At 43.3% G+C, this 16,739-nt stretch overlaps 1 protein-coding gene across 1 annotated transcript; it reads right to left on the bottom strand.

The window, feature by feature from the left end:
• Positions 1-11,817: 11,817 nt before the first annotated feature.
• LOC123083264 (dirigent protein 15) lies at positions 11,818-14,479 on the bottom strand. The gene is made up of 4 exons (XM_044505347.1): positions 14,000-14,479; positions 13,657-13,846; positions 12,934-13,149; positions 11,818-12,248 (listed from the first exon to the last, which is right to left on the bottom strand). The coding sequence occupies exons 1-3, from the start codon at positions 14,416-14,418 to the stop codon at positions 13,009-13,011; spliced, it is 750 nt and encodes a 249-aa protein (XP_044361282.1). The 5' UTR covers positions 14,419-14,479; the 3' UTR covers positions 11,818-12,248; positions 12,934-13,008.
• Between the last annotated feature and the right edge of the window lie 2,260 nt (positions 14,480-16,739).

Below are 16,739 nucleotides of genomic sequence, written 5' to 3'. Positions count from 1 at the left end.
CCAACCGGGATAAAAGGCGGGCATTGGTATCGGTTGGTGGCACCAACCGGTACCAAAGAGGGGCATTGGTACCGGTTGGCGCCACCAACCGGTACCAATGGACCTGTCTAATTTTTTATTTTCTGCAACTGTTTTTTAGTGGATTCTTTCTGCAGCTATTTTTTTAGTCCCACCTTGCCAAGCGAGAGGCACTCGCAGCTGTTTATAAGCCCTGAGTGCAGAGATGATGAAGAAGAGGCTCAATGCTCACCTGCACGTTGGTTAGCTTCAAGGCTTGAGGAATAGGGTAGACTGCACGGAGCTATGTGTAGTGCAGTTGACACTATTCCGAAAGGCTTGAAGCAAATTAACGAGCATTGCGCCTCTTTTTTATTTTTAATGACTTATTTTTAATAGTTGTGATTAACTTAACTAAAAGATGAGCATAGATGCTTATTTTTAATGACTTATTACAACTCAGAAATAAAAAGAAAACAATAAATATAGCAGAAAGGAAAAAAAACTATATAAAAAACTGCTCAGAAATAAATAGAAGCAAAAATAGTTGTGATTAACTTTACTTCAAAAATGAGCATAGATGCTTATTTTTAATGACTTATTATAATTCAGAAATAAATAGAAGAAAAAATAGTTGTGATTAACTTAACTAAAAGATGAGCATAGATGCTTATTTTTAATGACTTATTACAACTCAGAAATAAAAAGAAAAAAATAAATATAGCAGAAAAGAAAAAAAACTATATAAAAAACTACTCAGAAATGAGCATAGATGCGCTTATAGAGAAAATTCAACCTAAATTCATAATAAATTTCTACTAATTTTAGAGAAATTCAATATGAATTTAGATTAAATTTCCTGTATAAGGGCATCTATTTTCATTTTGAGAGGAGCTCAACAAAGGGAGAGAGGGAGGGGCTTATAAACAGGTCTGATTCCCCTTCGGTTGGCGAGGTGGCACTAAACTCTGACCGCAACGAGGGCCAACCCTTTAGTCCCGGTTGGTGGCGTGAACCAGGACTAAAGGGCAGCCTTTGGTCCCGGTTCAAGCCAGGAACCGGGACCAATGGTGGTGGGCCAAGAGCGAGGCGCATTGGTCCCGGTTCGTCCCACCAACCGGAACCAATAGGTCCAGACGAACCGGGACCAATGGCCCACGTGGCCCGGCCGGCCCCCGGGGCTCACGAACCGGGTCCAATGCCCCCATTGGTCCTGGTTCTGGATTGAACCGGGACTAATGGGCTGACCTGGCCTGGACCATTGCCCCCTTTTCTACTAGTGCTAGGACCACAATACCTCATCTTGTCCTGTCTGATCAAGTTCTATTCCAGTAGTCCAAGTCCACAATGTAAGATATTCATGCAGAGTAGTTGTGTTGACTTCTAGGTCAACACTGCGCGCCGAAGCATTCTCATGTAGCGCCCGGGCGAAATCACCCATTTTCTATTTCTCATGATTTTGCTGAGGGTTTGAACATGCAGTAGACGGCAGTGACAAGCTGAATAACTCTATCATTTACCCCTGACAAGCAAATCATTCGCCGGTAGATGGCGGCATGGGTGCTTGTGGTGTTGCATCTGGGCGTGCCATCGGATCTCCTATCGGACGATGAGGCGGAATCTCGGGTAGTGCAATAGTTGTTACCTCTTGTCCCAATTGAATGATAGTGTTGATGTTGGGATCTCCCTGGGATATGCATCTTTCTGTTGAGGTGAACGCTGCATGGTTGCGGGCTGCTTCTGTCATCGTCCAAGGCCAGCCTGAAGATGATGACCGGAGGATAGCCGTCGCCGACGGTCTGATTCGGGTAAAGAAGCCAAAGCGGCTGTAGTACTGGTGGTGCTATAAAGAAGTTGTGCGGCGCCTTCTTGATGATTTTGGTGGCGCCCGATGAAGGGGATTCCTTCATCGTGGTGTTGATGAAGGATTTTTTGGCTACGATCATTGCTTGTTGTATCTCAGTAGCAAGACTATCGTCGTCGTTGACTGCATCTAGATCCAATCTGGCTTGGACCGTGGTGATGTCAGTGCTGTAGGGGTGAGCTTGCTCGATGTCCACGGTGTTGGTGATGATGTTGTCGCAGACGCGTGCTAGCTTCTCCTCGAGGGCGAGCCGTTCCATGAGAGGATCGATGATTTCTGTTGGGGAACGTAGTAATTTCAAAATAATTCCTACGCACACGCAAGATCATGGTGATGTATAGTAACGAGAGGGGAGAGTGTGTCCACGTACCCTCGTAGACCATAAGCGGAAGCGTTATGACAACGCGGTTGATCTAGTCATACGTCTTCACGATCCGACCGATCCAAACACCGAACGTACGACACCTCCGAGTTCAGCACACGTTCAGCTCGATGACGATCCCCGGACTCCGATCCAGCAGGGTGTTGGGGATGAGTTCCGTCAGAACGACGGTGTGGTGACGATGATGATGTTCTACCGACGCAGGGCTTCGCCTAAACACTGCAACGATATGACCGAGGTGGAATATGGTGGAGGGGGGCACCGCACACGGCTAAGGAACGATCACGAAGATCAACTTGTGTCTAGAGGTGCCCCCCTGCCCCCCTATATAAAGGAGGGAGGGGGAGGTGTGGCCGGGAGTAGGACTCCCCCCTCTTCCCTTGGTGGAGAAGGAAAGGGGGGAGGGGAAAGAGGAAAGGGGGGGCGCTCCCCCCCCTTGTCCTATTCGGACTAGGGGGAAGGGGGTGTGTGGCCTGCCCTGGACGGCCCTCCTCTTCTCCCTCATGGCCCATGTTGGCCCATTAACCCCCGGGGGGTTCCGGTAACCCCCCGGTACTCCGGAAAAATCCCGATTTCTCCCGGAACGATTCCGTTATCCAAATATGGGCTTCCAATATATCAATCTTTATGTCTCGACCATTTCGAGGCTCCTCATCATGTCCGTGATCACATCCGGGACTCCGAATAACCTTCGGTACATCAAAACATATAAACTCATAATAAAACTGTCATCGTAATTTTAAGCGTGCAGACCCTACGGGTTCGAGAACTATGTAGACATGACCTTTAACTGTTTCCGGTCAATAACCAATAGCGGAACCTGGATGCTCATATTGGCTCCTACATATTCTACGAAGATCTTTATCGGTCAAATAGCATAACAACATACGTTGTTCCCTTTGTCATTGGTATGTTACTTGCCCAAGATTCGATCGTCGGTATCCAATACCTAGTTCAATCTCGTTACCGGCAAGTCTCTTTACTCGTTATGTAATGCATCATTCCGTAACTAACTCATTATCTACATTGCTTGCAAGGCTTATAGTGATGTGCATTACCGAGAGGGCCCAGAGATACCTCTCCGACAATCGGAGTGACAAATCCTAATCTTGAAATACGCCAACCCAACATGTACCTTCGGAGACACCTGTAGAGCTCCTTTATAATCACCCAGTTACGTTGTGACGTTTGGTAGCACACAAAGTGTTCCTCCGGTAAACGGGAGTTGCATAATCTCATAGTCATAGGAACATGTATAAGTCATGAAGAAATCAATAGCAACATACTAAATGATCAAGTGCTAAGCTAACGGAATGGGTCATGTCAATCACATCATTCTCCTAATGATGTGATCCCGTTAATCAAATGACAACTCATTTGTCCATGGCTAGGAAACATAACCATCTTTGATAAACGATCTAGTCAAGTAGAGGCATACTAGTGGCACTATCTTTGTCTATGTATTCACACATGTATTATGTTTCCAGTTAATACAATTCTAGCATGAATAATAAACATTTATCATGATATAAGGAAATAAATAATAACTTTATTATTGCCTCTAGGGCATATTTCCTTCAGTCTCCCACTTGCACTAGAGTCAAAAATCTAGTTCACATCATCATGTGATTCAACACCAATATTCACATATGTATGTGATCAACACCCAAAGGGTTTACTAGAGTCAATAATCTAGCTCACATCGCTATGTGATTAACACCCAAAAGAGTACTAAGGTATGATCATGTTTTGCTCGTGAGAGGAGTTTAGTCAATGGGTCTGTCACATTCAGAGCCGTATGTATTTTGCAAATATTCTATGTCTTCAATGCTCTGCACGGAGCTACTCTAGCTAATTGCTCCCACTTTCAATATGTATCCAGATTGAGACTTAGAGTCATCTGGATCAGTGTAAAAGTTTGTATCGATGTAACTTTTATGACGAACTCTTTTATCACCTCCATAATCGAGAAACATATCCTTAGTCCCCACTAAGGATATTCTTGACCGCTGTCCAGTGATCTACTATTAGATCAAAATTGTATTCCTTTGCCAAACTCAGAGCAAGGTATACAATAGGTCTAGTATACAGCATAGCATACTTTATAGAACCTATGACTGAGGCATAGGGAATGACTTATCATTCTCTTTTTCTATTTTCTGCTTATGGTCGGGTTTTGAGTCTTACTCAACTTCACACCTTGCAACATAGACAAGAACTCCTTCTTTGACTGTTCTATTTTGAACTACTTCAAAATCTTATCAAGGTATGTACTTATTGAAAAATCTTATCAAGCGTCTTGATCTATCTTATAGATCTTGATGCTCAACGTGTAAGCAGCTTCACCGGGGTCTTTCATTGAAAAACTTTTATTAAAGTATCCTTTTATGCTATCCAAAAATTCTATATCATTTCCAATTAACAATATGTCTTGCACATATAATATCAGAAATGCTACAGAGCTCCCACTTACTTTCTTGTATATACAAGCCTTTCCAAAAGTCTGTATAAAACCATATGCTTTGATCAACTCATCAAATAATATATTCCAACTCCGAGATGCTTGCACCAGTCCATTGATGGATCGCTAGAGCTTGCACACTTTGTTAGCACCTTTAGGATTGACAAAACCTTCTGGTTGCATCATATACAACTCTTCTTTAATAAATCTATTAAGGAATGCAGTTTTGACATCCATTTGCCAGATTTCATAAAATGTGGCAATTGCTAACAGGATTCAGACAGACTTAAGCATCGTTATGAGTGAGAAAATCTCATCGTATTCAACACCTTGAACTTGTCGAAAAACCTTTCGCGACAAGTCGAGCTTTGTAGATAGTAACCCTACTATCAACATCCGTCTTCCTCTTGAAGATCCATTTATTTTCTATGGCTTGCCGATCATCGGCAAGTCCACCAAAGTCCATACTTTGTTCTCATACATGGATCCCATCTCAGATTTCATGGCCTCAAACCATTTTCGCGGAATCTGGGCTCATCATCGCTTCCTCATAGTTCGTAGGTTCATCATGGTCTAGTAACATGACTTCCAGAACAGGATTACTGTACAACTCTGGTGCGGATCTTACTCTGGAAGACCTACAAGGTTCGGTAGCAACTTGATCTGAAGTTTCATGATCATCATCATTAACTTCCTCACTAATTGGTGTAGGAATCACTGGAACTGATTTCTGTGATGAAATTCTTTCCAATAAGGGAGAAGGTACACTTACCTTATCAAGCTCTAGTTTCCTCCCACTCACTTCTTTCTAGAGAAACTCCTTCTCTAGAAAGGATCCATTCTTAGCAACAAAGACTTTTGCCTTCGGATCTGTGGTAGAAGGTGTACCAAAAAATTTCCTTTGGGTATTCTATGAAGACGCACTTCTCCGATTTGGGTTCGAGCTTATCAGGTTGAAACTTTTTCACATAAGCATCGCAGCCCCAAACTTTAAGAAATGACAACTTTGGTTTCTTGCCAAACCATAGTTCATAAGGCGTCGTCTCAACGGATTTCGATAGTGCCCTATTTAAAGTGAATGCAACTGTCTTTAATGCATAACCCCAAAACGATAGTGGTAAACTGATAAGAGATATCATAGATTGCACAATATCCAATAAAGTGCGGTTACGACTTTCGGACACACCATAACGCTATAGTGTTCTAGGTGGTGTGAACTGTGAAACTATTCCACATTGTTTTAATTGAAGACCAAACTCATAACTCAAATTTTTGTCTCCGCGATCAAATCGCAGAAACTTTATTTTCTTGTTACGATGATTCTCCACTTCACTCTGAAATTCTTTGAACTTTTCAAATGTTTCAGACTTGTGCTTCATTAAGTAGATATACTCATATTTGCTCAAATCATCTTGTGAAGGTCAGAAAATAACGATAGCCGCCACGAGCATCAATACTCATTGGACTGCATACATCGGTATGTATTCTTTCCAACAAATCAGTAGCTCGTTCCTTCGTTCCGAAGAACGGAGTTTTAGTCATCTTGCCCAAAAGGCACGGTTCGCAAGCATCAAATGATTCATAATCAAGTGATTCCAAAAACCCATCAGCATGGAGTTTCTTCATGCGTTACACCGATATGACCCAAACGGCAGTGCCACAAATAAGTTGCACTATCATTATCCACTTTGCGTCTTTTGGCATCAATATTATGAATATGTGTATCACTACAATCAAGATCCAACAAACTATTTTCATTGGGTGTATGACCATTGAAGGTTTTATTCATGTAAACAGAACAACAATTATTCTCTAACTTTAAATGAATAACTATATTGCAATAAACATGATCAAATCATATTCATGCTCAACGCAAACGCCAAATAACATTTATTTAGGTTTAACACTAATCCCGAAAGTATAGGGAGTGTGCGATGATGATCATATCAATCTTGGAACCACTTCAACACACATCGTCACTTCACCCTCAACTAGTCTTTGTTTATTCTGTAACTCCTGTTTCGAGTTACTAATTTTTAGCAACCGAACAAGTATCAAATACTTAGGGGCTACCATAAACACTAGTAAGGTACACATCAATAACCTGTATATCAAATATACCCTTGTTCACTTTGCCATCCTTCTTATCCACCAAATATTCGGGGCATTTCTGCTTCCAGTGACCATTTCCTTTGCAGCGTAAGAACTCAGTTTCAGGCTTTGGTCCAGCTTTGGGCTTCTTCGCGGGAGTGACAACTTGCTTGTCATTCTACTTGAAGTTCCCGTTCTTTCCCTTTGCCCTTTTCTTGAAACTAGTGATCTTGTCAATCATCAACACTTGATGCTCTTTTTTGATTTCTACCTTCGTCGATTTCAACATCACGAAGAGCTCGGGAATCGTTTTCGTCATCCCTTGCATACTATAGTTCATCACAAAGTTCTACTAACTTGGTGATGGTGACTAGAGAACTCTGCCAATCACTATCTTATCTGGAAGATTAACTCTCACTTGATTCAAGCGATTGTAGTACTCAGACAATCTAAGTACTTGCTCACTAGTTGAGCAATTCTCCTCCATCTTTTAGGCGAAGTATTTGTCAAAGGTCTCATACCTCTTGACACAGGCATGAGTTTGAAATACCAATTTCATCTCATGGAACATCTCATATGTTCCGTGACGTTTCAAAAACATTTTTGTAGTCCCGGTTCTAAGCCATAAAGCATGGTGCACAAAACTATCAAGTAGTCATCATATTGAGCTAGCCAAACGTTCATAATGTCTGCATCTGCTCCTGCAATAGGTTTGTCACCTAGCGGTGCATCACGGACATAATTCTTCTGTGCAGCAAGGAGGATAAACCTCATATCACGGACCCAGTCCGCATCATTGCTACTAACATTTTTCAACTTAGTTTCTCTAGGAACACATATAGAAACACAGGGAAGCAAAAACATAGGGAAGCAACAACGCGAGCTATTGATCTACAACATAATTTGCAAAATACTACCAGGACTAAGTTCATGATAAATTAAAGTTCAATTAATCATATTACTTAAGAACTCCCACTTAGACAGACATCTCTCTAGTCATCTAAGTGATCACGTGATCCAAATCAACTAAACCATGTCCGATCATCACGTGAGATGGAGTAGTTTTCAATGGTGAACATCACCATGTTGATCATATCTACTATATGGTTCACGCTCGACCTTTCGGTCTCTGTGTTCCGAGGCCATATCTGTATAAGCTAGGCTCGTCAAGTTTATCCTGAGTATTTCACGTGTGCAACTGTTTTGCACCCGTTGTATTTGAACGTAGAGCTTATCACACCCGATCTTCACGTGGTGTCTCAGCAGGAAGAACTTTCACAACAGTGCATACTCAGGGAGAACACTTCTTGATAATTTAGTGAGAGATCATCTTAAAATGCTACCGTCAATCAAAGCAAGATAAGATGCATAAAGGATAAACATCACATGCAATCAATATAAGTGATATGATATGACCATCATCATCTTGTGCTTGTGATCTCCATCTCCGAAGCACCATCGTGATCACCATCGTCACCGGCGCGACACCTTGATCTTCATCGTAGCATCGTTGTCGTTACGCCATCTATTGCTTCTAAGACTATCGCTACCGCTTAGTGATAAAGTAAAGCAATTACAGGGTGTTTGCATTTCGTACAATAAAGAGACAACCATATGGCTCCTGCCAGTTGCCGATAACTTCGGTTACAAAACATGATCATCTCATACAATAAAATATAGCATCACGTCTTGACCATATCACATCACAACATGCCCTGCAAAAACAAGTTAGACATCCTCTACTTTGTTGTTGCAAATTTTACGTGGCTGCTACGGGCTGAGCAAGAACCGTTCTTACCTACGCATCAAAACCACAATGATAGTTCGTCAAGTTAGTCCTGTTTTATCCTTCGCAAGGACCGGGCGTAGCCACACTCGGTTCAACTAAAATTGGAGAAACAGAAACCCGCTAGTCACCTGTGTGCGAAGCATGGCGGCAAAACCAGTCTCGCGTAAGCGTACGCGTAATGTCGGTCCGGGCCGCTTCATCCAACAATACCGCTAAACCAAAGTATGACATGCTGGTAAGAAGTATGACTTGTATCGCCCACAACTCACTTGTGTTCTACTCGTGCAAATAACATCAACGCATAAAACCTGGCTCTGATACCACTGTTGGGGAAAGTATTAATTTCAAAAAAAATCCTACGCACACGCAAGATCATGGTGATGTATAGCAATGAGAGGGGAGAGTGTGTCCACGTACCCTCGTAGACCGTAAGCGGAAGCGTTATGACAACGCAGTTGATGTAGTCGTACGTCTTCATGATCCGACCGATCCAAGCACCGAACGTACGGCACCTCCGAGTTCAGCACACGTTCAGCTCGATGACGATCCCCGGACTCCGATCCAGTAGGGTATAGGGGATGAGTTCCGTCAGCATGACAGCGTGGTGACGATGATGATGTTCTACCGACGCAGGACTTCGCCTAAACACTGCAACGATATGACCGAGGTGGAATATGGTGGAGGGGGGCACCGCACACAGCTAAGGAACGATCACAAAGATCAACTTGTGTCTAGAGGTGCCCCCTGCCCCCCGTATATAAAGGAGGGAGGGGGGAGGTGCGGCCGGCCCCCTAGGGGTGCGCCTGGAAGAGTCCTACTCCCACCGGGAGTAGGACTCCCCCCTCTTGCCTTGGTGGAGAAGGAAAGGGGGGAGGGGAAAGTGGAAAGGGGGGGCGCCGCCCCCCCCCCCTTCTTGTCCTATTCAGACTAGGGGGGAAGGGGGCGCGCGGCCTGCCCTGGCCGGCCCTCCTCTTCTCCCTCATGGCCCATGTAGGCCCATTAACCCCGGGGGGGGGGGTCCGGTAACCCCCCGGTACTTCGGAAAAATCCCGATTTCTCCCGGAACGATTCCGTTATCCAAATATAGGCTTCCAATATATCAATCTTTATGTCTCGGCCATTTCGAGGCTCCTCGTCGTGTCCGTGATCACATCCGGGGCTCCGAATAACCTTCGGTACATCAAAACATATAAACTCATAATAAAACTGTCATCATAACTTTAAGCGTGCGGACCCTACGGGTTCGAGAACTATGTAGACATGACCTAGAACTTTTTCCGGTCAATAACCAATAGCGGAACCTGGATGCTCATATTGGCTCCTACATATTCCACGAAGATCTTTATCGGTCAAACCGCATAACAACGTACGTTGTTCCCTTTGTCATCGGTATGTTACTTGCCCGAGATTCGATCGTTGATATCCAATACCTAGTTCAATCTCATTACTGGCAAGTCTCTTTACTCGTTACGTAATGCATCATTCCGTAACTAACTCATTAACTACATTGCTTGCAAGGCTTATAGTGATGTGCATTACCGAGATGGCCCAGAGATACCTCTCCGACAATCGGAGTGACAAATCCTAATCTCGAAATACGCCAACCCAACATATACCATCGGAGACACCTCTAGAGCTCCTTTATAATCACCCAGTTACGTTGTGACGGTTGGTAGCACACAAAGTGTTCCTCCGGTAAACGGGGGTTGCATAATCTCATAGTCATAGGAACATGTATAAGTCATGAAGAAAGCAATAGCAACATACTAAACGATCAAGTGCTAAGCTAACGGAATGGGTCATGTCAATCACATCATTCTCCTAAAGATGTGATCCCGTTAATCAAATGACAACTCATTTGTCCATGGCTAGGAAACATAACCATCTTTGATAAACGAGCTAGTCAAGTAGAGGCATACTAGTGACACTATGTTTGTCTATGTATTCACACATGTATTATGTTTCCAGTTAATACAATTCTAGCATGAATACTAAACATTTATCATGATATAAGGAAATAAATAATAAATTTATTATTGCCTCTAGGGCATATTTCCTTCAATTTCCTGGTTGATGTTCTCCCTTTTGATGGTGGAGAGATCTGGATATGTTGCGTTCTGATGGTAAGGAAAAAAATTCATGAATTTCTTTTCCCAACTGGCGAGGGCAGCATGGAGGTCCTCCATGTGGTTGATCGTCGTGGCTCCGAGTACCAGATGTAATAGGGTTTGAACGGGCAGGGACGGCGGCACAAGGGAGGAGAGAGAGAGGAGGCGGCGCGCAAGAGAGCTTGAGAGCGAGGGGTCAGTGTCTTTCGACTTCTTTTTTTCTTAAAGATCAAACAATTACATGGCCCATATTATTTACAGTCCTAGGAGACTTAGCCCCTAAGCAACCTCGGATATCCTTATAGGATTTTGATTCTCCTTCTTAACAAAGCAAACTCAATCTCCTAACTCTTTCCTAATCTAACAAGACTCGATAAGACAGCTTCACGGCGGCGGCGGTGGCACTGATGGTGCCCTGCCGACCCTCCTGGGCCCTTGCTTGATCGTGCGTATGACAACGGGCTTTGCCAAATTTATTAATAAAAAGAGAGAGAAAAGCTATATCATGATCAAGAGGTGTCATGTACATATTCTAAAATTATGTGAGGTTGTCACGTACTCACGTGAGGCTATATATCCACACTATGAGTTATGTGCTAAAATTTAATGCTATTAAAAATAATTCATATATGAGCTATTTGAGTGTGCCAGACACGTTAATGCGCTAATCTCTTGTGGTACACAACGTGCATAGATGTAGCCATGTGGAAGACGAGGAAGACGAAGCTGCCTGGAGTTACAGAGAGAAGCCCCGACCATAGCGCAGGAGACGCACAATGAGACACTTGGCGTGTCTGCATATTTTGGGCTAGTTCTATTACAGTGGGACACACACGATGCTGAATGTTGGAGCAGAAACCATGAGATGAGACTGGCGGGTATTGGCAACAGGGCGGTCGTGGTCCGCCGAAACTGTGCAAGACGGCGTAGCACTGTTGGCGCCACCATATACCTAATAAACAGCAACAGGGACGCTTGGGAAGACGCGGATCGGCGGATGCTATATGGATATGGAAATACATGAACGTGATTACTCATTCTACTTTACCATCGACACGATCTGTTTTATTCTGAAGAAAACAATCTCTGAAAAGAAAACATCGTTGAACATTGCAAAGGAAAAAAAGAAAAAGAAAGATGTTACACGACCCATTTGATTATAAAAGATCACAATGCAGTAGGCATAGACAAGAGGGACACATCCTTGTTAGCTAGCCATCTTATTGCTACAACATCGGAAACGGGAAGAAATCAAACACTCTGATGACTAAAAGGAACATGCAGGAAGCTGCAGGCTGCAACAGGGTCGAATGCTGAATGATTTAGATGGTGTAAACACCAATCGAAGTGACGAAAATGTTATCAGTGTTTGCGAAGAAGCCCACCACGGTCTCGTCCTCCGGCACGGTATAGCTGAAATGTGGAGCGCCGTTGTCAATTCCAAAAGGACCATACGTTCTGTGGGTGGTGACGATCTCAAATTTTGACAGCCAGCCCTCGCCTCCTCTCTGAGCCCCATTGATCTTCTTCACAAACTCTGATGGGCCAAACTTTATCTGTAGAACAGCACATAATTAGTTAAGAGGAATAAACGATGTATCATCAAGTATTTATTAGTTACGTGGCAGAACAAAAGATATATATATATATAGCTACAAACTCCATACCTCCCAAAAGATATAATTCTAAAATAGTGTTAGGTCAAACTATCTTAATTTATATAAAAAGATAATATATTATATCATACTACAAAATAAGCAAGCATACATACTCCCTCTCTCTTCTTTTATTTCATAGGTCGCAGTGCTTTAAGTCAAACGTTAATAACCATCTAATCATTTTCAAAACATCCTTATAGTTTCACAACATATATATGAATTATATACTATAAAAGTATTTTTCATAGTAAATCTAAAAAACCAAATCTTATATATGTTATGATTCTATATAGTCAAAGATACAAATGTTTGACTTATAACAAAACTAATACGACATGTAATAAATGTAGTGAGTACAATTTTACAAGTAATATATATTTTCATTATACTATATATATACCTATATTTGGAGTCATACTGTTTGATAATATTTTCCATGAATTGATGTCAAGTTTAGGTTAGTTTAGCTCTAACCAAACATATATTTGCATCGTCCTTTCATGATGAAGCCAGACATAAACTATAACATGATTTGCAAAACAACCACACCCCACATGCATGGCAAAATATGAAATGTACTCACTTCGGTCTTGCGCAAAGGATCAGGATGTACTCGACCCCAAGTATCAGTGGTGCAGATTTTCCCGCCTTCGTCAACTTAGGAAAATTGAAACCCTTCAACTGCACCTACATGGTAGATTGTCACATTTTCTAGACGTTGGGATTTGCCTTCCATTTCCCAAGGCAGGGTGCCTCTATTTCCACCAACTGTTCCTCTCTTTGTAGGTGAAGGGACGACCTGAATATGAAGGATCATGCATCATGATTCACGATTGTTGGTTTAGCCCAACAAAATGAGGGAGTGAAGGAATAAAGGAGAGAGCAAAACAGAGTCATAGGGAAAAACGAAGAGTCCTCCACCTCTCCTCCCTCAACCCCTTCTATAGGGGGAGTTGGGAGACCAGGTCTTTTTTATGTATCACGGCAGGGTTTGTATTTACAGAAAATACCATGGTTTGTATTTACAAAAAATACTAGGAGCTACAAATGGACCCTTTGTGGGCTTTGTATTTACAGGCCAAAAATGGCCCTCCAAATATGATTTTACAGGACCTACTAGGATATTTAATTGAGACTCACATGATAGTAGGGGTCCCCAGCGTATAACATATTCCAACAATGAGCTCGATTCAAAATAACAGAAAAGAAACGATAAATATTTTACTGCAATGCAAAGTGATCAGATAACGAGACCACTAGAATATATGATGCAAAGAGGACGACCTTAAATTAATTACACGCTTACCTCCTTCATGCGGCAGAAGAATTCAATAGTAAGCGCATGTGTTAATGTACTGTCTGTTACACTATATACTCTTCTCTGGATGATACCGCGAGCCATTGTGAATTCACCGGTCCCACCTACAATGGCCCACTCATTATCTGCTTCATCCTCATCATTAGCTCCCATAACCTGAAGAGTGGACGCTTCGAACCTGCATACACAATCGATATTATCGCTTTTGCTCCTAGATAATAATTAGGTCATTCTCAGCAGTGGTTTCATGCCCCGTAGACTCTCATGTATTATTGGCCTTACATGTAAATTAAAAACCGTGGAACAAAACAATAATAGTTACTCTACGTACCTTTCGACCACAAACACCAGGGTGAACCAATTGCTCCATTTGCCGGCAAATGTGTGCATGCCATGCGTTTTGGCTACCAGTTTCGCCTTGGAGCCAGGGCCGTCATAGATCCCCCAGTTGTTCACAACAGTTTTACCTAGCCCAGTCACAGTATTGGGCTTTATCACATCCGACTGATTCGCCTCCCAGCCCGTCATGATCTGGCGCAGATACAGCCTGTCGATGTTCACCTTGGCGTTCTCCGCGATTCCACCGAAGCCACGAGTGACCTTGAAATTGGCGGAGATGGCGCCTGTGGGGAGGCTTTTGCTCACAATGGGAACATCGGAGAGGACACCGATGGTCTCCATGGTGGGGTCGTCGGAGACGTCGCCGCAGGTCTCCATGGTGATGGTGGGTTCATCGGTGGGTGTGGCCATTGCTAGCTAGCTAGTGGTGGCGGTGCGGTACTTGACACAACTTGTGTAAGTTGTCTTTCTATGAAAGCTGATAAAACCAGGTGCGTACGTAGTCCTATTTATAGCCCCGAATGGAAATGCAAGCTAGCTCAAACACGAGGGAGGTGTGCTGTGGGCTGGGCCCCTTGTGGGCCACGGAGGGTTGCGTTAGCAAGAGATGGCGTGAGGCACTCCGGAGCGCCATGTGTGGTGGGACGTCTACAGCCCCGTGGAGGCTGCCGACGCCCTCGTCGCAAACTAGTCCGGCGCCGGCGCAGGCGCGCCACGAGCATCTGTGGCTGCGTATGGCAGAGCAAAGAGCCGGTGTATGGACGTGTACGTGATGGACAGTTGGTCATAGTTACTCCCTTTTTGGATATGCTGCAACAGTCTATTCGTGTACAAGTTGCTCTTTAAAAACGAGCTGACTTAGACAACACCTGAACGCTTTTGCATGAGGCCAGAGAGGTTATGATAAAATATGTTGCCCAGACCCTCCCAAACTACGTAAGATGAGAGTTTTCAAACTACCCTTCTTAGGGCATCTTCAATGGCGACTCTCAAACCGCCCACAAACATTACGATAAAATATGAGAGTTCTCAAACTGCCCTTCTTAGGGTATCTTACTGATTCCTACGCAGTGCACCAGGTAGCTCTCTTGTGCACTGGGACGTTCTCGCGCTGCCTCGGCACAGAGCTCTCTTGTGTATTAATTCCTACGCAGATGACACTGATTAAAGCACTGCGTGATTGGCGCTTCAGTCTATTGCTGCAGCAGACGCGGCAGCACTAGGCATGCTGGTTTCTACACGTGATTTCTGGAATCCAAGGCTGCGGTATGTGAGTTCTAACTCGTTCTGCCGACAATACAGTGCTCCTCTTTTTTTTATACGCACAACGGCGGCTCCGTGCGCAGACGCTCTTTCTCGAATCTCTTTGGTTGTCTTCTCTGCCTCTCTGCTCTCTCTAAGTCTACAAGAACACACGGAAAGAAAAACTCGGTAGGTCAAGAAACGGTACGATGCAAATAGTCAGTTTATAGTAACATACATGCGGTCATTAATTTTAAAGTGTGTGTACGATAGTTATCAATTGGACAAGGATACTGCAACGTTTCCAAATACGAATTCATATAAAAAATCACATGCAAGATTCAATAACGCACATGCATTTGGCGACAGCTCGCGTGCTCGGTGCAGCGTGCGCATGCATGCTTGTGCCTCTGTGCGTGTCTGGCTGCTTGTGTATCATTGGCTGTGTGCCAGCACAGGAAGTCAGGAACGCACTGCTCAGCATATGCTCTTGAAGATTCGGATTGCAACGTGCGTAGAAAAAATATCTTTCTGTCCCTTTGATCCCCATCTTTGATTAAAGGAGACTAGGAGACAAACATACTCAGAGCTTACAGTGCCCGTGTGTGCTGAGTGTGTCAACAACGCGGTGATTGGTGCCATGCACGGCTGAGGGAACGTTATCTTCACAGCTGGGACCATTCACCTGGTATTTTGCGTCCATCAAACGATTGATTACGAGAGGTTATATTACTACGCAAATTGTACTGCTAGAGGTAGTTCCTAATAAGAATGGCATTTAGTACGGTTGTTGTGTATCATCGATCTAAGGTTAAGATACATCTAAGGAGCTTTGAGCCTGTAATAAAGAATAGCTCTATGCATTAGTCAATGTAGAAGGTGTGATATTAATATATTTCCTTTTCTAAAAAAGAAAGAGCTTACAGTGCCGGTGTGTGCTGAGTGTGTCGAGGGAACAGCAACAGCACGGATGAGGGAGCTCTCGCGCAGGCGGCTCGCTGCGTCCAAGGCTCCGACTGCAGGGAACGTGCCAAGCACGGTTTGTAAAGTGACGCAAAAACGGCTACACGTCTCGCCCGAACTTCAGTCGTTTCCACAACCCCGTCCCAACTATCCGTCAATGCAATTCGGTACTTCAACTTTATTTAAGCACCAAACATTGGTTACATTATATTTTTGGTTATAGAAATTGTTGTTCATGCCATAACAAATAATAACTTATTCCCAATTTGTTTGTTAGAATTCTTATTAGGCATTATCAAGCCCTAGAATAAATTGATTTACAATATAAACTTGATTTCTTTTAATTACCAAAGTGAGTCAACTAAATTCTGGTTATTATTTTATGCGTGAAATAAATTTAAAATGCGATGAGCTTATTTGCTAGCTACTCTTAAGGCTTAAGCGTGGTGCTAAACAAGTTCGTAATACCAGGGGTGTTACAATGAATATTCCTCAATCGACACAAACGGGACGAGCATCACTACTAG

The sequence above is a fragment of the Triticum aestivum genome, chromosome 4A, assembly GCF_018294505.1.
Source record: "Triticum aestivum cultivar Chinese Spring chromosome 4A, IWGSC CS RefSeq v2.1, whole genome shotgun sequence".
In the NCBI taxonomy this organism is placed as follows: domain Eukaryota; kingdom Viridiplantae; phylum Streptophyta; class Magnoliopsida; order Poales; family Poaceae; genus Triticum; species Triticum aestivum.
This window is presented reverse-complemented; position numbering and strand designations above follow the sequence as displayed.